The following is a 22,844-nucleotide window of genomic DNA, read 5'->3' as shown; positions in this document are numbered from 1 at the left end:
CCCAGCATCCGGCATGCCTTAAGGAGGGTGCAGCCTTTGGCACAGAGGGGTCAGCAAGGGGCATTCTTAGCAATGGGACGTCGTCCTCAGTCCCACAGCCAACACAGGGCGGGGAGTGACAACAGCACAGAAGAAGAGCCACTGCCTCTTCTGAGAAAACTGGGCTCAAAACCAAGTGAATTCTTTGCATCGGTGTTGAATTAATTCTTTGCATCGGTGTTCACTGCAGAGGATACAGGACAGATGCCTGAACTGATGTTTTCAGGAAGGGAGTCTGAGGAACTGAGGCAAATAGTGGTGACAAAAGATGAAGCTCTCAACCTTATTGACAATCTGAAAGCAAATAAATCACCAGGCCCGGATGGCGTCCATCCTAGAGTTCTCAAAGATCTCAAATATGAAATTGTGGACCTCCTTACAAAAATGTGCAACATGTCCCTAAGCTCAGCCTCTGTACCGGACAGAGGACTGGAAGATGGCCCAATGCAACACCAATTTTCATAAAGGGATCCAGGGGAGATCCAGGAAATTACAGATGTTAGCTTGACATCTGTTCCAGGGAAAGTGGTTGAAAGCATTATTAAAGACAAAATTAGTAAGCATAAGGGCAGGTCCTGCTGAAGAAGAATCATGTAGAGCTCCATCACACCTGCTGCCCCGTGCTTTGAGTCCGCGGTCTCCCCCTCCGTTTCGTTAGCAAGTCGAGCGCTGGGCACTTTCACGTCTGTGCGTTGTTGCGCTATTTCAGCTCATGTATCTTATCACTGCTGTACCAATGAATTCTCCCTCCATGCCCCCTACATTCTCCTTCCCCGGCAGTTAATTTTTTATATACTTTTAAAATGTTTTTTTAATTATTATTAAATAGTACAGCAGCCTGAAACTGTGCACTTGTGGTAAAACAGCACACCACACTTTCCCCCAAGATCGTATTAAACAATATAAGTGTATTACAATTAGTTTTTGGAGAAGTTTGTGGTCCATGTTGGCATGGCAATGGGAAGCCGACATTGTTCTGGTCAGGAAACCTAGACATGCCTACTCAGGAGTAAGAATCATAGAGCTGAATGGGACTGAGTCTGGGCATGGGCAGCGGCGGCCTCGCTTGTCTTCTCCGCGGGGTGTTCAGGTGCCCTCTCTCCCTCCCCCTTCACGGTTGAGCATTGAGCAGAGAACTGCCCTGCCCTCCTCTTTTGTCAGTGAGACTGCCCTTCGACACAAACGCCCCCAACAAAAACAGGATGGTCCAATATAGTGTAAGAACAGCAATACATGGCTCAGAGCAGCAACTTTATTGTGCATCAAGAGAGAGAAACCAGACTTTCCCCGCTCCAAAATAAGATGGAAAAGGAAGGGGAAGAGGCAAGATGAGCACAGGACAGGGACGATGTCATGTGAGCACTGGGCTGCAAAAACACATACTAGGCATGGCAAGAGTGTGATAAATCATTGGTGTGATGGAGCTCATAGACAGGGAAGATCAAGCGGACATTGTTTACTTGGACTTCCAAAAGGCTTTTGATTAAGTCCCTTATCAAAGACACCTGAACAAACTTAGTAGTCATGGAATAAAAGGAGAGGTCCTCTTATGGATCAGTAACTGGTTAAAGAACAGAAAGCAGAGAGTAGGAATAAATGATCAATTCTCCCGATGGAGGGAAGTAAATGGTGGGGTCCCACAAGGATCGGTATTGGGACCAATGCTTTTCAACTTGTTCATAAACGATCTGGAATTAGGAGTGAGCAGTGAAGTGGCCAAGTTTGCTGATGACACCAAATTATTTAAGGTTGTTAAAACACAAAGGGATTGTGAAGAGCTCCAAAGGGATCTCTCCAAGCTGGGAGGGTGGGCATCGAAATGGCAGATGCGGTTCAATGTAAGCAAGTGATGCACGTTGGGGCAAAAAAACCCAACTTCAAGTATAACCTAAGGGGATCTTGAGTTGGCGGGGACCGACCAAGAAAGAGATCTTGGGATTGTGGTGGACAGCTCGATGAAAATGTCCACCCAGTGTGCGGCCGCTGTAAAGAAGGCAAACTCCTAGTATCCTACTGCCCTTATACAAATCTATGGTGTGACCACACTTAAGAGAACTGTGTACAGTTCTGGTCACCACACCTAAAAAAGGATATTATAGAGCTGGAAAAAGTGCAGAAAAGGGCAACTCAAATGATTCAGGGGCTGGAGCATCTCCCCTACTAGGGAAGGTTACATCAACTGCCATTGTTTAGCTTGGAAAAAAGGAGTCTAAGGGGAGACATGATAGAGGTGTACAAAATTATGCATGGTGTGGAGAATGTGGACAGGGAGACATTATTCTCCCTCTCTCAAAATACTAGAACCCAATGGGGTCATCCCATGAAACTGATTGGTGGGAGATCCAGGACAGATAAAAGGAAGGACTTCTTCACAAAGTGCATAATTAAATTATGGAATCCAGTAGTGATGGCCACCAATTTGGATGGCTTTAAAAGGGGGCTGGATAAATTCCTGAAGAAGGCTATCAATGGCTACTAGCCCTGATGGTGGTAATAATAATAATAATAACAACAACAACAACAACAACAACACTTACCCGCCTCTCCCTCTGGATCGAAGCGGGGTACAACACAAATATAAAACATCATCACCATCATCATCAATTTATTTGTTACCCGCCTCTCCCTCCGGATCGAGGCGGGCTACAACACAAATGCAAATACCACAAAATACATATCATTAAAACACTCAAAACTAATACATCATTAAAAGCAGCACATTATTAAAAGGCATCCTAAAATTCGGATGGGTAGGCCTGCCGGAAGATACGTATGTGCTACCTCCAGTATCCGAGGCAGTAAGCCCGCGTGCCACAGTTGCTGGGGAACATGGTTGGGAGGGTGCTGTTGCACCGTGTCCTGTTTTATTGGTCCCTGGACATTTCACCCTTCTTGCCGGCTATGGCCGGTGCCATCCTCACTGGGAGTGTGCTGGTCATGATCCGTCCCATCTTCATGGTAACAAATTTTAATCAGTCCAATTAAAGGATAGCTTTTTAAGATAAAAAATCTCTCTCTCCCTTCTGGTGTGTTACAGTAATAAACAAGAACCTTTAAAAGATGGCCTTTCTGTACAACAGATGACTGGTTTTATTTATTAATTGCTTTCTCATGCTTCCTTCAGTATCTCAAAAAACTGCTTCTAGTGATGTTTTAGTAATATCTCCAGTAAAGGAGCAGATGATTTACTCAACTAAAAAGTCTTTAATTTATTACCAAGCCTTTTTTTAAAAAAAAAAAAAAAAATGAAGATCCCAAAGAAAAGAAAAGTCAGGTGAACAATTGAAAAGCTGTACATGTGCCCTTCTTCAGTCCTTCAGCTGGCAACACAGCGATGACAGAGAAGGCAGAAAGCATTATCCTGGCTTTCGCTGCTTCTAAATAAGATTTTTGGTGTTCATAGGCAGGAATCAAACAGAGCTTTCTCTCTTTGTTCCTTCTCCTTTGTCTCCCCACCACCACCATTTTTAAATGCTTTTTCTTGCATTGATATTTATATATTTACAGCATAAATAAAATAGCGGCATGGCCTAGGAAGATCACTACAAATAAAACAGTGGCCCAGAAGGAAAGTGCCACAGTGATAGCTCTTCTTTAAGTAACACAAAAGCCTGAGTGGCGCTAATAGAGTTGTGGATTTAAGAGGAACAAATTTGTGACATCTTAAGACGTGCTCAGATCCAGTGAATGGATTTGACAGTTGCACAAATGGTTTATTATTTTTTTACTCCCAAAGTTAGGGTGGCCCTATGAAAAGGAGGACAGGGCTCCTGTATCTTTAACAGTTGCATAGAAAAGGGAATTTCAGCAGGTGTCATTTGTATATATGGAGAACCTGGTGAAATTCCTTCTTCATCACAACAGCTAAAGCTGCAGGAGCTATACTAGAGTGACCAGATTTAAAAGAGGGCAGGGCACCTGCAGCTTTAACTATTGTGATGAAGAGGAAATTCCACCAGGTTCCCCATATATACAAATGACACCTGCTGAAATTCCCTTTTCTATGCAACTGTTAAAAATACAGGAGCCCTGTCCACCTTTTCATAGGGTCACCCTAACTCCATGTAAAAAGGAGAAGGTGACTTACCCGAAGTAGATCAGCCACTGCTGCTTGTGCTGCTGCCAGGGTTCCAGGCTCAGGCCAGGCCGCACACCGCCGCGCCCACACCCCCGGCTGGGCCGCAGCTAAAAGGAGGGCCAGGCCAGGCCGCGTCTCCTAGACCAGGCTGGGCTGCAGCTCCAGGCCAGGCCATAGGCTGGGCTTCTTCTTGAGTGGGCCCAGCCCCTCTCCACCCAGCAATCCAGGCTTTTCCTTGGCCAGCAACACTGCATCCCTGCCCATTTGTCAGACCTGTCTGGGGAGAAACCAGACAGCTGGTCACCCTACGCTCAGCAAGCCAGCTCAAAGGTCTCCTGAAGCATCGTCATGGAAGCCAGAGCCTGACCATTATGACATCGTCCTGGGCCTCCTGCAGACACTCACAGAAACGCAGCAGTGTGAATCTTTTCCTGGCCCAGAGAGAAAACATTGGAGTACAGGTGACCCTGTTGACTTGCTCTGGGGCAGCCTCGCCGGCTAAAAGCCTGACCCCAGAGATGGCAAAATATGTGGGGGCTGTAACTGGACAGGACTGGGGAGCAGAGCAAGGGGGCTTTCCTTGCTAGTTCAGCAGTGTGGAGTTGAGGGAGGGATTTGCCAACCCTAGGGTGACCACATGAAAAGGAGGACAGGGCTCCTGTATCTTTAACAGTTGTATTGAAAAGAAAATTTCAGCAGGTCTCATTTGTATATATGGGGAACCTGGTGAAATTCCCTCTTCATCACAGCAGTTAAAGCTGCAGGTGCCCTGCCCTCTTTTAAATCTGGTTACTCTAGTATAGCTCCTGCAGCTCTAACTGTTGTGATGAAGAGGGAATTTCACCAGGTTCCCCATATATACAAATGACACTTGCTGAAATGCCCTTTTCTATGCAACTGTTAAAGATACAGGAGCCCTGTCCTCCTTTTCATAGGGTCACCCTAGCAAAAGGCGGGATACAAATAAATATAATAGGGTGACCCTATGAAAAGGAGGACTGGGCTCCTGTATCTTTAACAGTTGTATTGAAAAGGGAATTTCAGCAGGGGTCATTTGTATATTTGGAGAACCTGATGAAATTCTCTCTTCATCACACCAGTTAAAGCTGCAGGTGCCCTGCCTTCTTTTAAATCTGGTCACTCTAGTATTGCTCCTGCAGCTTTAACTGGTGTGATGAAGAGGGAATTTCACCAGGTTCTCCTTATATACAAATGACACCTGCTGAAATTCCCTTTTCTATGCAACTGTTAAAGATACAGGAGCCCTGTCCTCCTTTTCATAGGGTCACCCTAAAATATAATAATAATAATAGTGTATACAGTTGCTGCGGAACATGAGCTGGAGCCTGGTGTCGCATCCATGACCTGCTTGTGGGCTTCCCACGGGCATAAGCACGCAAGAGGCAGCCCTGCTGGGTCAGGACAAGGGTCCATCTCGCCCAGCACAGAAACCCCGGACCCGCTAAGACCCAGCAGCGTGGCTCTGCTGACGTTCCTCCGCTCGGGCGCGTGATTTGCATAGCAACGCCCTCCCGATTTGCATGCGGCCACGCCCCTCCCCCTCGCTGGTCCTCGGTCTCTCGGCTCCCAGCTGCGGGGCAAGTAACGGGACGCGCCGGCGGCGCATGCGCCGTCCGCGGTGGTTGCCCTGGCATCGCCGCCGAGGGAGGCTTCGCGGTTGCAGCCTGTGAGGGACTGAGGGAGGCGGGCGGACGGGGCGACTCCGCCACCACCAGCTGGGAGCCGCCTGAGGAGGAGGAACGCCCGTCGAGGGGAGCCGGGAGCCCGGCCGAGCGGGGATGCGGGACCGCCTGGCCGAGTTGGCAGCGGTGAGGGGCGGCCGGGGGGCGGGAGGGCCGTGGGCAGGAACAGCCGGGAGGAGCGGAGGGGGGGGGAGAGGCCGGTTGGAGGAAGAGCAGGAGCCAGAGTTCAGCACCGGTGCCATTACCTGGGAGCAAGCCCCATTGGCTGCTATGGGGCTTGCATCCGAGTAGAACCGCATAGGATGGATTTGTAGCTGGAGCCCCGAGTTATTTATTTATTTGCAATATTTATATACCGCTCCCCACTGAAAATTTCGGAGCGGTGTACAAGATAAAACAAAATAAAGCACTTTAAAATAGATTTTAAAATAAGATTTTTAGCACAGCATCGTGTTGTTGTTTCCATAGAGGGTCATCCTCAATGGGGATGTAAAAATCTCCCTGCCATGCTCCTTAGTGGAGAACTTTTCTTTATTTTCCCAGGCATTTATGTCATCTTCCAGTTTCTGTTGTTGTTTATAAATATGTTACTGTGTTTTAAATCTTTGCTCGGCTGCTAGTTGTTTTGTTTTTAGTTTGGTTTGATACTGTAGTTTTAAAAGTTTTCTTATGGGGTTTATTTATTGGTTCAGTTTTTATCCCGCTTATATACGAAATGCGCTAGGCGGCACACAAAGTTAAAAGCAATTCAAACCATTTAAAATAATCCGTAAAATAATACGACGTAAAACAATATATAGCAGTCAGTAATAAGGTTTAATCATGATGTATTTTATGCTTTTAATTGTTGTGTGAACCAGCCCAAAGAGCTTCAGCTGTTGGGTGGAATGGACATGTAATTGATTGATTAAATAAATGTGTTCTGCTAGGAATTCACATCAGAAACAGTTTTAAAAAAAAGTTGACCCCAAAACACACACAAGACAAAAATAACGCTAAAAAAGATCTGGTACAACAAAAATATTGTGTTTAATTTAAATGAGATGCTTTTATAAAGGTGATTATATTTTATATACGTGTCTGTCTACTTGTATGTGAGCTGCACGTATCTGCTGCACTTTAATACTTTTATGTGTGTATTTTTAGTTAGCTGCTTTGACTGCTCATGGTTAGGGTGACTATATGAAAAGGAGGACAGGGCTCCTGTATCTTTAACAGTTGCATAGAAAAGGGAATTTCAGCAGGTGTTATTTGTATGCATGTCGCACCTGGTGAAACTTCCTCTTCATCACAACAGTTAAAGCTGCAGGAGCTGTACTGCAGCTATACTGTGACCAGATTTAAAAGAGAGCAGGGCACCTGCAGCTTTAATTGTTGTGATGAAGAGGAAATTTCACCAGGTTCTCCATATATACAAATGACACCTGCTGAAATTCCCTTTTCAATACAACAGTTAAAGATACAGGAGCCCTGTCCTCCTTTTCATAGGGTCACCCTACTCATGGTGAGCAGACAAACAGAATGTAACTTCTAACAAAAATATATGCACACGTGCATATGTAATTCACACATTCATGTAAGTATATAATATGCACATCTATATGCATATTAGAATTAGTGCTGTAAAATTGACAGCCTGTCTTTAATTGAAGTTATTAGCAATGCAGTCCTGTGCAAATCTACTCAGAAGTAAGTCCCAATGATTTCCCTTCCCAGCTGTAAAAGAAACCCTGCATGAAATTAAGACAAGGAAGAAAAAAACTTACATTGGCACCATAATGCCATAACATGGAGAGTTCTAAGAAAAAGATTCAGGACCCTGACAAATAGATTTGGTCCAAGGCAAAGCATATGCACTGTGTGTGTGGTGGTGGCAGTGGAGTTTGTAGGATGAAGATTTGAGATCCATACTAAAATCATGCCTGGGATATATGACAGGGTGTGGCACATGGACTGAAGAGCAGAACAATGTCTAAGAAACAGCAAGCTGCTATCTTTTAGCCTCAGGGGCCTTTACTGCTGTTAAGGATAATATAGAACAGATAAGAATATCTGTGAGATAATATCTGTGAAATGCTTTAAAAAACTTTAATAAGCTATCTACATGCCAGGTTTTGTTATTAGCAACGGTACAGTGGTGAATAGGGTTTTGGGAAGGAACATGGTATTTGGGGCAAGATTGGAGTAAGGGCTGCATGGGAATGGATGCATAGGTGTGAAGACTGATGGAACACGGCCAAGGGAGCATGAGGTTGTGTGGCAAATGGAAGGGTGTGTGTGAATAGGCCAGGTCTGGAGACTCTGTATTGGGTTTTAGATGGGCTGCATAGGTTGAGCTGCCGTGGGCTATGACTACTCTTGGGGTGTGATGACAAAAGATTTGTGAAGTTGGAAGCCGGGCTATATGGCAGCATGTTGGTTCGACTTTACAGAGGAATGCTGCAAGACAGGTCATGGTACCTGAGAGAGCGCCTTCTCCCTTACCAACCTGTCCGGTCACTGAGGTCATCCGAGGGCCTGCTCCTGGTGGTTCCACCTAGATCCATCCTCCGATTGGAATCCACCAGGGGAAGAGCCTTCAGCGTGGTGGCGCCCCTCCTGTGGAACTCCCTGCCTCTGGAGGTCAGGCAGGCTCCGACCTTGTACTCCTTTCAACGCCTCCTGAAAACATCTTTATTCCAAGAAGCCTTTCTTTAACATGCAGCCTTGGATTACTGTTATTGCTTCTTTAAAATTTTGTTTTAACTGTTTTATTCTGTTTTTATTTTCATTTTACCTTGTACACCGCTCCGAAATTTTTCAATGGGGAGCGGTATATAAATATTCTAAATAAATAAATAAAATGGCAGGTGCTAACGATGTTTGAGGCTTTGGAGCGCACTAATCGGTGCGTCGCGCATGAGTCGAGTTTGGGGAGTTGAAGTTCTGAGTTGGTAAGTGTGTTGGTAGTGCAGCGAATGGCCTGGGTTCTGGGCCAGCTTTGTCGTATTGATTTGGGGTGGCGATGTGTGTGTGTGTGTGTGTGTGTGTGTCGGAGACTGCGTACGTGGGAGCGCACCCTTGCCATCTTTCCCGAAGCTGTCTGGGCGGTTTGCAAAAAAGGCATTGGGATGGCCTGGATTGGAGATTCAGGGGAAACAAACAGGAAGTGTGGGCCAGGAAGGGTTGCTGTGAGGGGGAGGCTGGCATTTCCAAAGGAAAAGCAACTGACTGGGCAGGATGGCAAATTCACTGTAAGCCCAAGCTAGGGTGGATCCTGTGGTGACCTCGTCCCCAATCCAAACCCAGCCTATGTGTGCCTAAATGTTCAAACTCTCCCACCCACCCCTCTCTCTTTTGACCCTTTCCTGTGGTCAAAATCTGTTCTGTGGGGTTAGTTTCTCCACACAAGGACTTGGTTTATTTGTGTGTGTTTTCAGTTTGTTCTGCAACCCATGTGCATCAGCGGTGTTGAACCTCTTCGTCCAGAGGGCCGGATTCCATTTTTGGAGAAACTCTAAAGACCAAAAAGGGATGATTCCAAAAATATGATGTTTTACCTTAAAGCTGTTATTGCCAGTAACTAAACCTTAAGAGAGATGGTTCAATTTTTTTTTTATAAGAATACGTTAACGTGACACTTATTAGCAGCAATCTACTGGACCAATTTTGTTCATCCTTTTTTTTAAAAAAAACAAACAAACATGAAATTTGAGCAGTGTAGAAAATGTTGAAAGTTTGAAAAAGTTCAAAGCTTGAACTTTAATAGTCAAACGGTATGTTTCCGCGCCCTGGCCAGGAGCCTGAAGAGGCCGGGGAACTATAGCCCCCGTGTAGCTGTGCCCCGTGCAGGAAGAAAAACTCAAAGGTGAGGGGACGGAAGGAGGGCCTTGGGCTTTATTTATTTATTTATTTATTACATTTTTATACCGCCCAATAGCCAAAGCTCTCTGGGCTTGGCAATCGAGCCCACTCTCAGAGCGATCGTATTGGCGGCACGCATGGTAGTGGCGGTGGCAGCGAACGGCTTGAGGTGGCGGGCAGAGGAGGAAATGAAGCAGTCCTAGGAAGAACCGGGTTTTTAACTGGGGTAAGAGGGGAAGGAGGTGTCCAGCTTGAGGCCGGAGGGGAAGAAGAGAATGTTGTTCAGTGGCGAGAGGTGTGAGGAAATGAAGGCCCAAAGTCCTCAGTTGCGTTGAAGGAAAGCAACTTTCACATAGCGGGCGTCAAGGAACAGTGGGTTTCACTCTCAGACTACTGGCGCCCATGGCGACATGGGCTTTGTAGTAGTCTTTTCAGAACGGGAAAAAATGCATGAAAACCAGGGAATGCATGAAAATGCATGAAAACCAACCAGCACTCTGTGGTTAGGGACAGAGGAAGAAGTTGGGTCCAGGGAAGGGTCCGTGGCCGTCTCAGAAACCTGGAGGGCTAGGTTGGGATCCTGGGGTTTGGGATTTGAAGTTCTGCACCCGGTTTACATTGATTGTGATGTGTAACTACAGTAATTACACATCGGTAACCGAGAAAGATCTTGGAATTGTTGTAGATCACAAGCTGAATATGAGCCAACAGTGCGATATGGCTGCAAGAAAGGCAAATGCTATTTTGGGCTGCATTAATAGAAGTATAGCTTCCAAATCACGTGAGGTACTGGTTCCTCTCTATTCGGCCCTGGTTAGGCCTCATCTAGAGTATTGCGTCCAGTTCTGGGCTCCACAATTCAAGAAGGATGTAGACAAGCTTGAGCGTGTTCAGAAGAGGGCAACCAGGATGATCAGAGGTCTAGAAACAAAGCCCTATGAAGAGAGACTGAAAGAACTGGGCATGTTTAGCCTGGAGAAGAGAAGATTGAGGGGAGACATGATAGCACTCTTCAAATACTTAAAAGGTTGTCACACAGAGGAGGGCCAGGATCTCTTCTCGATCCTCCCAGAGTGCAGGACACGGAATAACGGGCTCAAGTTAAAGGAAGCCAGATTCCGGCTGGACATCAGGAAAAACTTCCTGACTGTTAGAGCAGTGCGACAATGGAATCAGCTACCTAGGGAGGTTGTGGGCTCTCCCACACTAGAGGCATTCAAGAGGCAGCTGGATAACCATCTGTCAGGGATGCTTTAGGGTGGATTCCTGCACTGAGCAGGGGGTTGGACTCGATGGCCTTGTAGGCCCCTTCCAACTCTGCTATTCTATGATTCTATGATTCTATAATAGCGATAACAGAGATGTTCATTGTGGTTTGCCTCACATAAGGCTCAGAGAGAGGATTATCCAGTGAATGACTCTTTGAGTTAAATTTCTAGGTGGAAAAGAGTCTCTTCCTGAGGAAATGGAGGCGTAACTAATCCCTCAGTTAGAAAACAGTTTTTCAAAGCTGCTGATCCTCCCTCCCCCCCCGCACCCCCAGTAACTTTTTATTGTCCCACTCAGGCCTTGTTCTTGCAAACAGCTGATAAAACACTAAGCCTGAATGCAGGCTGTAACACTTCAGACTGCTCACACGACGGCGTGCTCCTCCATGAAAATAATATTCTGCATGCAGAAAAGTAGCATGTCAGGGACAAAAGCTGGGCTACAGTCACACCTTCCTATGTGCAGATGTTTTTGGTTTGGAAAAAAATATTTGATTATAGGAGTAGTTCAGTGGTATAGTCTTGAAGTGGTATAGCCCAGGCACAGGTTTGAATGCTGCATCTCCCCTATAATATAACCGTTACAGATGTAGATTAAATTACTTATTACCTTTCTATACCGTCCTATAGCCGAAGCTCTTTGGGACAGTTCACAACAATTAAAGCCATAAAATTCAAGATGATGCAATGCAATACAAAAGTTTAAGATGTTAAAGCTGCAGTATAAAATAAAAGCCAAAACAAAACCTAGCAGCAATTTTATGTTATTGGAAGTTTCTATGTGAACAAAAGAATTAAGTTATGTCTGCGTTTTTGTATCTACTACTGGTTGTTCAAGCATTTTGTGTGCGCGTGTGTATATGGTGCATATATGCTTTTCCTTCCACTTATTCTTATCTCTTCCTGATGTAACAAGCCGAAAGGGAAAGGGGTGTGTATTAAGGGTGATTATGTCTTTTGTTTGACATCAGTGGCTTCCACCCGAGAAACAAACTACTTCAGTTTATTCCAAAGAAGGGAAATGAGATAAAACAGATTCTCAAGACTTACTTTCTTTCGCGCCTGAGAGAGGAGAGAGAGAGCTTAGAGGCTTCTGAAAAGCCCAAAATCCATAGAAATATGCTTGTAGAATTCTGTCTTCGAAATGGCTTCTGAATCTGTATTAAATTCTAGAGAGTATTAAAGCATGGAAGACACACTTTTTTTCATTCAGTTTCTCTGAGATTACCAGGTAGCAGCTGAGGCAGGACGGCCGTTGGTCATCTGAGGCCAGTTCCTGGAAGAGGAGGTTATCAGTGGCTACTTGGCCTAGCTATATGCTACCTCCGGTATTAGAGGCAGTATGACTATGTACACCAGTTGCTGGGGAACATGGGTGGGGTCTGCTGACCTGCCTCCTTCCGGAAATGAGTATTTCCACTTGTTTCGAGTTTTCACCAGTAGTGCTAAATTCGGGACCTGCTTCCAGAATTTTGCTTGCTATGTACGTTCTCTTGGATATAGACATGCTTTCCCAATCCTGAGAGCTGGGAAGACGATCTGTAAGGTATCATTACTTTATTATGTGTTATTCTTTTTTAAATTAGCATTCTCCTGAAGCATTTTGTACCTTACAAAGCAAAACAGAAGTAAAGTCACGTTTGTTATAAGGACTGTTAAATACAAAACCATGGATAAGTGCAACCTTAAACATGCTCCCGCACTCTTACATCTCACTGATTTCTGTGAGACCTGTCCCTTAGTAAGTGTGCATACGATTACAGCCCTAGCTACATAACTAGGAAGTGCTTAATTGGAAAAATAATCTTAAGGTATTCTCTTAAGACTACATAGGAAAGTTCCTGATACATAAATATTTCCGCTCTGTGTCTATTATCCCGCCAAAAGCTTGTTCCGAGACTCTCCAATGAGTCATAAGGTGTGTGTGTGTGTGTTAGTTCATCCCAACGAAAAGCAGATCAATCATTAATTTTTTAAGCGCAGTTCAATTTTAAAATGTAGTTTTATTAGTAAATTGCTGTTATGCAATGACAAATCTATGGCTGTTAGAAATGTATAGTCCTATTCCTGTGCTTAAGCACAATAGCTTGTATAATTAGAAATAACCATTTTTGTCTTAAGGTTGAAACAGTTTTGCTACTTTTAATGGATATATTTGAATGACAGAGCATTCCTGATTTTTATAGCGTACCCAAAATGACGATGGAGAGGCAACTGTTGTTGTCGAAAATGACCATTATATGGAGGACTTCTTCCAACAGGTAAAATTCACTCAGCAGGCAACCAAGTAGCAGTTCCTTTTCTGGTCAGTGCCCTGTCTGTTTCAAAAAAATTGGTTCTTCTTTCAAACTACAATCCTATCTACCTGGAAACCTGAGAATTGTGGTCTTTTTAGGGGCTGATGCAACTCTTTTGACCTACATTATAAAGTGCCCTCAGGACTACAATTCCCAAGCAAACCTATAACAAGTTAATTCAGTTTGTAGTGTGTGTGCCTTTTTAATGACAACAATCAAAAATCCTTTTGGTAATACAATACATTGTCTTAGGGCAGCAGTTAAGTCTTTCCAGAACTCGAGTTAAAATTCATCCTAAGGATGAACAACAAATGAATAGTATCTAAGCTTTCCTACTTCCTGTGTATTTATTTAAAATATTTAAATCCAGCCTTTCTGCCTAACTGGCCTCTAATGCCAGTTTTACTGCTTTAAAATTATATATCATTTATATATAGTTTTTCTGCTTTTAAATTATATATCATTTTAACTTGGTATATGGTTTAATTTGTTTTTAGCTGTGTATATTTACTGTTTTTATACTGTATGCTTTTATCTGTACGCCGCCCTGAGATCTTATTGATATAGGGCGGAATATAAATGTTTTAAATAAATAAATAAAATAAATAATGCGGTTGACACTAAGAAAAAAATAACATATGCTGACCCTGTTCAGATAACACGCTAAGCCACGGCGGTTAAACTTCTTGAGCTAAACATAATGGTTTAGTGTGTTGTGTGAACCATGACTTGGTGTATTGTACGAAGCATTCTTAACCATGCTGGCTACATAGCATATTGTGGTGGCTACTTAGCGTATTGGGTGAACCATTCCTAACTATTCATATTTTGTGGCAAGGGAGTCCAAATTCTGTGCCAGGAGAATTAGTTGTTGGCTGGCTGCAAACAGTATCACAGAGTGAGTAGAAAGGCCTGTGTGCATAGCAGATGGTGTGATCAAAACCTGCAGTTCTGAGTTGCGGTCAGTCAAATTTAAAATAGTTCCATTGGTTGGCCGTTGTAATGGCAATGCAAGCATTGCCTCTGAAGTCAGTTAGAAGACAAGCTATTTCTGACGTGTTGGATCCATGGAATAAGAAACATGAGAAGTATCTTCCTTAAGGCCAAAACCTTTCCTTATGACCTAACATTTAGGAGCATATCAGTTTTGGCTTAACGATGAGTTCTGTGTCGCACATCATCTTCATCATCATATTTATTTCTTACCCGTCTCTCCCTTTGCATCACTTAGGCTAGCATACTTGACCAACAGAAATCAGATCATCAAAAGATGCCATTTTACCTGCTCCTAGCTTACTGTCTTTCTTTACTGCATCTCTGCATCTGTTCTCTCGTTATAAGTACCACTGCATCTTAGTGATGTCATAATTGCCCAGTACCAGCATCCTTTCATTTTTGTTCTGACCAGTGCTTCTGAGAACTACAAATTCTCACAACCTAGTTTATGATGTAATACCAGTGTTGGGGGCGGGGGGCATGGCAGAAAGGTTATGCTTGACCAGGATATTGTGCAAGTTTCAAAATTGGTGTTAAATTTCATCTGAGATAAAGCTGCATAAATTTCAGCTAGCATCATCACTCGTAGCCAAGGAATATTCTTCGTTTTTAAGAGATACCATCACCTTCTAAGTGAATGCACCAGTTGCTACTTGTGGATCAACCAATGAAGATGGAAATCTTAAGAGTTCACTTTGCAATCAGTTGTTGACTTGCTAGGCTTAGAAGCGAAGGTTTTTAATTGTCGGACCTCATATTTATTATCTCATTGTTATTCTTTCCCCCTCTCTAAAGGTTGAGGAAGTCAGAAAATACATAAGCAAAATAGCAGACGTTGTGGAAGAAGTGAGGAAGAAACACAGCATTATTCTTTCTGCCACACATCCTAAAGACAGTAAGCTTTTCATCTTTGTGTCTTTTAAAACCCACGGCAGCTGAACTTGCGTGAAAGGTCATGACTAATGATTATTAATACGTGAAGCTAGAACAGCAGCTCTCTTAAGGGTAGAGCAAGCCTCTCTGGTAAGACTCCAGGTGTTGTCTCCTTGTCTGGACTAAGAATCTGTGTGCCATCTGTGTCCCCACATTTGGAGCGGTGCAGGTAGCTCTGTGCTTCTGAGTGTGTTGACCTGCCTTGCCAGGGTCATTAAGGGCTTTGTTTTGCAGGCTCTTCGCTTCCCTAGGGCCCTCTTCTGTGGGTGTTGTCAGAAGGATCCACCAGGTTCTAGCCGCCTCCTGCTCGCTGACGTTGCAGACAAAGTTCACATGGATATTTTAATCTCACAGCATGATGTTTTTCCATGCATATTATTTTACAGGAATCATTGCAAAGCACTTTCCAAGGAGTGAAAGAAATACACTTTGGAACTGATGTTTTGGCTCCTGCATTAGTCTACTTCTACATGGTCAGTGGCTCTGGGCCAGTTATACGTCCCACAAAATTAAGTTCCTAGAGTGCACCCTAACAGTCTGCACGTGGGAGGGTTGCATCTCTGAATGCCTCCCCTTTAAAACAAACGGGCAAACAAGAAACACTTCCAGTACACACACAAATAATACGTCAGGAAGAAAGGTCCTAGGAGGAGGCAAATTCATCTTACCTTTAAAGCCCTACATGGTTTGGGTCCAGGTTACCTGCGGGATCGCCTTCTCCCATACAGTCCGCCCCACACACTCAGGTCCTCTGGGGAGAACTTACTTCAGTCAGCTAAAACTAGGCTGACATCAGTTTCCCAGAGGACCTTTTCCTTCTGTCGCCCCTGGATTATGGAACAGCCTGCCGGAGGATATTTGTAATATTAACTCTCTCTGTGATTTTAAGGCAGCTTTGAAGACTAGCCTTTTCCGGCAGGCCTACCCAGATTAATGTAAAATCAAGAATCTTTATGATGTGTTGATTCCTGTACTAATGTTGTTCCCCGCCTCTATCCAAAGGGAGAGGCGGGTAAGAAATGATGATGATGATTATGATTATCTTGTAACATACATAGAGCTTCTAGAGAAAGAGTTGAGAATGAGCATCTGCTTCCCTGTTGAAGCCTAGCTCAGACTGATAATGCAGACCTTATATCACCTATTCTCTCCTCTCTCATCTCACACTATTGCCCCGCTCGTGCTCTTCGCTCCTCTGATGCCATGTTTCTCGCCTGCCCAAGGGCCTCTACTTCCCTTGCTCGGCTTCGTCCATTTTCTTCTGCTGCCCCTTACGCCTGGAATGCTCTTCCAGAACATTTGAGATCTACAAGTTCAATCGCAGCTTTTAAAGCTCAGCTAAAAATCTTTCTCTTTCCTAAAGCTTTTAAAACTTGATGTTGTTTGGACTTTATACTGTTAGTTTTACCCTACCCTGTGCCTGTTTACCCTACCCTGTGCCTGTTTGCATTTTCTTCCCCTCCTTATTGTTTTACCATGATTTAATTAGAATGTAAGCCTAAGCGGCAGGGTCTTGCTATTTACTGTTTTACTCTGTACAGCACCATGTACATTGATGGTGCTATATAAATAAATAAATAAATAATAATAATAATAATAACCTATCAGATGGCAAACTTTATTGAACTGGTGGAGCCATCGGTCCCTTTTCATTCTAAATTCCTGTTTTCCGCCACATTACGTCTTTGGATCATGCCCTTCCAACCCAATCCAGAGCCCAGATGAATCAAAAGGCTTGAATTTAAGCCAGGCGGATTCTGTCCACATCAGTGGAGCTAATGCTGGAAGTGTATCCCACTGACATCACTGAGACTTACTTCCAAGTAGATATTCTTAGGAACAGGGTGGAAATTTGCTTTTGAAATGTAGTCGCTCGGCTTAACTGGGCTACATATTGTGCACGAGTCTTTTTTTAAAAAAAAAATCCGCTTGTTTTCTCAAACAGTTGTGCTCATGAGCTAATTTTAGCTCTCTGCTCTTAGATTGATGTATAGAGTGAACTAAATACAGTATACAGTATTATCTAGAGGAATACAAAGCAGTGCTTGGCACAGTTGTTTCTCTGAGAGTAGGGCGGGGACAACGATCCAGTAATGAAAGCTCAAATATATCGAGCGTCGTTTTATAAGAAATGGTTGAAAATTGAATCTGACTTTTGTGGCCGTGTGACGTGTCGGTAGATTGCAGCTATTCTCTGTGCGCTCTCCTGGCTTGTCCCGGAAAGGAATGAGACGCCAACTGCAAGGATGATTATTTGTCACTTCTGAAGTGCCTAAAATGTTCTTTGGGCCATACAGAGATTAAAATATGACAGTCGGTCCCTGCGGGCTCACACTCTAATAGACATGAGACCCAAGGAAAAAGGAACAGGAATGGAAGCAAAACAAAGAGGGAAGGGAAGCAATGAAGGCAAATTCAGATTCCACTTCTTCAAGTTACATAAACGGAGCAGTCTGATCTGATCTGGATAGGTGGCTCCTCTTGCCTCTCATAGACTCCATCAGTCCTTAGTCCTCTAAGTGGCAGAGGCTGGAGTGTGCTTCCCTTCAGTGCTAGGACAACTGGCCAGTAGAGTCACGTGTTTTTTTTTCTGACAGAAGGGAAAAAACAAGCTCCTTCCAGCTGTTTTTTCCCTCTGGCTGGTGGATGGAGCCCTTGCTGTGATTTTCTGCATGGGAGGTATTTGTTTATTTATTACGTTTTTATACCGCCCAATAGCCAAAGCTCTCTGGGCGGTTCACAAAAATTAAAACCATCATAAAACAACCAACAGGTTAAAAGCACAAATACAAAATACAGTATAAAAAGCACAACCAGGATAAAACCACGCAGCAAAATTGATATAAGATTACAGAGTTAAAACAGTAAAAATTAAATTTAAGTTAAAATTAAGTGTTAAAATACTGAAAGAATAAAAAGGTCTTCAGCTGGCGATGAAAGCAGTACAGTGTAGGCGCCAGGTGGACCTCTCTGGGGAGCTCATTCCACAACCGGGGTGCCACAGAGGAGAAGGCCCTCCTCCTAGTAGCCACCTGCCTCACTTCCTTTGGCAGGGGCTCACGGAAAAGGGCTCCTGTAGATGATCTTAAGGTCCTAGCAGGTAGCTTTGTTGATCAGGGTGTAATGATATTCCCTGGCTAGTCCCAAACACTTTTGAGTGTTGCGTCCCACTTTTAACTGCTTGCTTTCCAATATGCTTATAGAAATGGTCGATACTAGAACTGAAATATTGGAAATAAGGTAGCCAATAAAGACTGATCTCTTCCGGCAGGCCTACCCAGTTGAATTTTAAGATGGCGTTTTTTAATGGTGTGCTGCTTTTAATGATGCACTGGTTTTAAACGTTTCAATTCGTTGTATGTATTTTATGGTGTTTTTATTTGTGTTGGACCCCGCCTCGATCCAGAGGGAGAGGCGGGTAACATTATTATTATTATTATTATTATTATTATTCTCTTAAGCAGCCTCTTGTTTGCTGTTTCCTCATGGCAAATAGCTTGCAACAAGCCTGCTTACACGTTGGAGTGCTCTTGTGGCTGTGCCTGCTGTTCTTTTGGTTATAGAGCCTGGGGCAGGACAGGGTTCTTCCAGGTTTTAGGGCTCTCTGCTTCCTGGGGATGGGAAACAGCCGAAGCAGGCAGCATCCAGCTGGGGACACTGCGGCACTATTGCTTCCATGCGCTTGGTTGGAAGGTCAGGGGAACTACTTGCAACGCTATTTAGAAAGCGTAATTTGTCACGAACAGCCCTGACATGCGTTTCAAATACCTCCCCTTTCAGAAATAAAGGAGGAGCTTGAAGAACTGAACAAAGAACTCAGGAAAACAGCAAACATCGTTCGTGCTAAATTGAAAAGTAAGCGGAATTGCGTAACTGCCGGGCTAGAGTTGCTGTGAGTCACTGACTGTGGAAGCAGCGGCCTTCTGAGACCTTTCATAGCTTTGGAGCAGGGATGTTGAACCGCTTTCAGCCCGAGGGCCGAATTCCATTTTGGAGGAGCTTGGGGGGGTGGGGGTGGGGGGGGGCCAGGGGGTGGGACCAAAACACCAGCAGATTTTAATTCAAAGCTCTTATTGCCTCATTCTAAAAGACATTTCCAGCCTTTTAGAATGGGAGGAAAGCTGCACAAAAGCCAGGGAACGACTCAGTGGTCAAAGGAAGGGAGTATGGCTGTCTGGGACCCCAGAGGCCTGGATTGGGACCCCAGAAGGGCCGGATTTGGCCACCGGGGCTGAGGTCCTGCACCCCTTGCTTAAAGCCTATTCAGCTTATCACTGATCCATGGTCCCACTGAGTTTTGTTCTCACTGAACATGCTAAGTTGTCATTGGGCTGTCATCATCTCCCCGCTGATGTTTTCTAATGTGTATATCTTTGACTATACTTCTGTAAATGGTTGAGGTCCCCAAAGCCTGCTGGTTCTTCCTCCTTATGCTTGGAGGGTGCAGTTCTGGCTACAGAGGGATCGAAGCACTAAAAATGCCGCTAGTAATGTGTAGGATTTCATCCTGGACTGTGTTCTGTTTCTGTAAGAAGCAGTATTTAAAAAATGCAAAAAATGTATGCTAGGGAATCAGGCGTAACTACTGTATGCCACATCTGTGTTATGAAATCCCCCCCCCCCTCTTTTCTGTAGCCATAGAACAAAACTTAGCTCGGGAGGAGAATGTTAATCGAACTTCAGCGGATCTCAGAATACGAAAAACACAGGTAAGGCACAGCCAAGAATTGTGTTTCTAACTGTGCATTGACGTACAGGTGGCTAAGGTGATCCTTAAGGCTTGTGAACTGGGAAATATCTCAGACATTTCAGAGCAGAAGTGAGAGAGGAAGCATGGGCGACTTGTACTCGCTCTGTTTTTCTGGGTCTTGTCCGAAAAGGAGAGATGCTCACAGGCGAAGCAGAGAGCTGCCCGTTGTGTCTGAGAACATGCAGATCCCGTTTCATTTGAGGCTTGGAATCCTTGGGAGGGGAAGACACTCTTGTTCCCTCTTCCTCCACTCTTTTGGAACATCCCAAGTGGCTTAAAGGCCATTTGCCATCAGTCTTAAAATCTCTTCACTGGCTGCCAATTAGTTTCCGGGCAAAGTATAAAGTGTTGGTTATCACCTTTAAAGCCCTACATGGTTTGGGTTCAGGCTACCTGCGGGATCGCCTTCTCCCGTACAATCCGCCCCGCGCACTCAGGTCCTCTGGAAAGAATCTACTCCAGCCAACAAAAACAAGGCTGACAACTATTACCCAGAGGACCTTTTCTTCTGCTGCTCCCAGTTTGTGGAATGGCTTGCCGGGAGAGATTCGTCAACTTAACAGTCTTCCAGAATTTAAGAAAGCCATAAAGACTGATCTCTTCCGGCAGGCCTACCCAGTTGAATTTTAAGATGCCTTTTTTAATGGTGTGCTGCTTTTAATGATGCGCTGGTTTTAAACGTTTGAATTAGTTGAATGTATTTTATGGTGTTTTTATTTGTGTTGGACCCCGCCTCGATCCAGAGGGAGTGGCGGGAAACATATTATTATTATTATTATTATTATTATTATGACAGAGGCTCAATCTACTTGCCTTTAAGCACAGGATTGTTATTATTAGTAGTAGTAGCAGTATTTTAAAAAGGCGGAGGAAGCAAAACCTTACAGGACCATTGTATGATGGACGGGGGGAAAGTTGCTGAATTGATGTCAGAGCCCTGATGGATCAGACTGAGCATCCATCCAGTTCAGCATCTTTGTCGCCAACAGTAACCAGACAGAAGTTTCTGGGATGTCCCCAAGCAAGACAGGTTTCTGTCCTCCCTTTCTTGTCTGTCGGACATGGCCTCTGCATATGACCGTTCTATTTGGCTACTGTGCTTCATATTCATTTATAGATCAGTCCTTTATAGGCAAAGACACACCCCTCTAACATGGGCATGGGTTGCCAGTGTAGCACAGATGTGTTTGGCAGGGGGAGCAGGCCTCTTGTTTTGATATGTTTTAAGGATGTTTTAATCATGTGTGGTATGTTTTTAATCACTTTTTAACATGTATTTTATATCATGTTTTTATACTGTTTGTTTTATACTTTGAATGGTTTTAGTTTTTGTGAACCGCCCAGGGAGCTTCGACTATTGGGCAGTATAAAAATGCAATAAATAATAATAATAATAATAATAATAATAATAATAATAATAATGACTCATTTGCTAGAATTGTGGCTACCTACCCGTTTAAACAATGCTGTATTTAACGCCCTCATTTTTTTTTTTTTAAAAAAAAGTATGTAGTATGTAAGAAAGAGTTCCAAAAGTAACTTTGCCAAATGCCTTCACTTCTAATCCAAGCACTCAGTGTTGACCCGGAAGTTTGTGGAAGTCATGACAACATATAACGGAACCCAGACTGTCTTTCGGGAGCGCACCAAAGATCAGATACGCCGGCAGTTAGAAATAAGTAAGTCCCCCCCCACACCGCCTTTTTTATTTTCTCTGCTATACAGAATGACTAATTTGCAAGGGCACTTGTAGGGGGGGAGAGAGGTTGTTAACAGTGCTACTTCCTTGATCTAAACCCAATTATGCTAATAGCTGTAAATCTTCTGAATTCTTATTCTTCCATTACATAGTGCTGCCACCCCGCCATTCCCCTCCTTAGTACCTGATTGCCCAAGTGCCCGAAATTATAGTGCTTGTATCTTGTAATGCTTGTACTTACTCCATAGAGCGGGAGCTGAAATGTATTATTCTTATTATTACAATGTGGCCTACAGTTAAAATCCACACAAAGGTAACACGGGATTATCTCTCTGTGTGTGTGTGTGTGTATTCATCATTAAATTGTACCTGGCAATTGGTGATAGGGTCCAGATTCTAGGATGTTTCCCCCAGAAGAGTGAGTGAGTAAGCCTCATTGAATTCAACAGAGCTTATTTCTGAGTAAGGGTTGTGCTGTAAAAACAGTAGCAGAAGATTACAGCACATCAACAGTTGCGTTTAAAGCATTAAACAAAACCAATCTCAGCTGTTGCTCAAATGTCTGGTACATTTCCTTAACGGAAAGCTTTACCCATCCTCCTAGATCAGCCTTCCTCAACCTGGGGCGCCCCAGATGTGTTGGACTACAACTCCCAGAATGCCCCAGCCAGCTGGCTGGGGCATTCTGGGAGATGCAGTCCAACACATCTGGAGCGCCCCAGGTTGAGGAAGGCTGTCCTAGATGATAAGAATGAGCTCACTGGGCAAAGCCTACATGAACAAGGAATTCAATTCGAAAGGAGCCCCTAGGGCTGGTAGCTGCCCACCAAATCTTGGTCCTCATCACAACAGTTGCTTCCTGGACTAGATCAATGAATAAACATTTGTAACATAGGAAGTGGTTTGTTTGTTTAGATCGTTTATATCCTGCCTTTCGGCCACTGTCAGAGCCAAGGAGGTGGTATTAGCATCCTCAATGAAACGATTTTCTACCTGGTCAACGCTCTTGAGTTGTCCTTATTTGTTAAATATTGCCCTCTCTTGTTTCTACATTTTTCAGTAATTTGAAAATAGCCATTGAATTGTTTCTGTGGTCCTGATTAAGTGGTCTGCATCCAGTCTCAGCATCGGATTGTGTCTTGTCTAAGTCAAGCTCCATGGGGATAATTCTGACCTACTTATACTTTGTTATAAAGATTATGAAGATAATGTATGGGGCACTCTTTGAGTATGTAAGG

The 22,844-nt window shown here is 44.0% G+C and overlaps 1 protein-coding gene across 2 annotated transcripts in view; it reads left to right on the top strand.

The window, feature by feature from the left end:
* The first annotated feature begins 5,913 nt into the window (after positions 1-5,913).
* Positions 5,914-22,844, top strand: part of STX2 (syntaxin 2) — a 31,348-nt gene continuing 14,417 nt past the window's right edge. For both annotated transcript variants that reach the window (XM_063143927.1, XM_063143926.1), the window contains exons 1-6: positions 5,914-5,946; positions 13,118-13,192; positions 15,020-15,119; positions 18,938-19,012; positions 19,793-19,866; positions 21,478-21,586. In XM_063143927.1, coding sequence (XP_062999997.1) covers positions 5,917-5,946; positions 13,118-13,192; positions 15,020-15,119; positions 18,938-19,012; positions 19,793-19,866; positions 21,478-21,586 — 463 coding nt within the window. In that variant the 5' untranslated portion in view covers positions 5,914-5,916. The remainder of the gene's footprint in view (positions 5,947-13,117; positions 13,193-15,019; positions 15,120-18,937; positions 19,013-19,792; positions 19,867-21,477; positions 21,587-22,844) is intronic.

This window comes from Elgaria multicarinata, chromosome 18 (genome assembly GCF_023053635.1).
Source record: "Elgaria multicarinata webbii isolate HBS135686 ecotype San Diego chromosome 18, rElgMul1.1.pri, whole genome shotgun sequence".
Lineage (NCBI taxonomy): Eukaryota > Metazoa > Chordata > Lepidosauria > Squamata > Anguidae > Elgaria > Elgaria multicarinata.
Note: the sequence above shows the minus strand (reverse complement) of the source record. Positions and strands in the feature narration are given on the sequence as shown.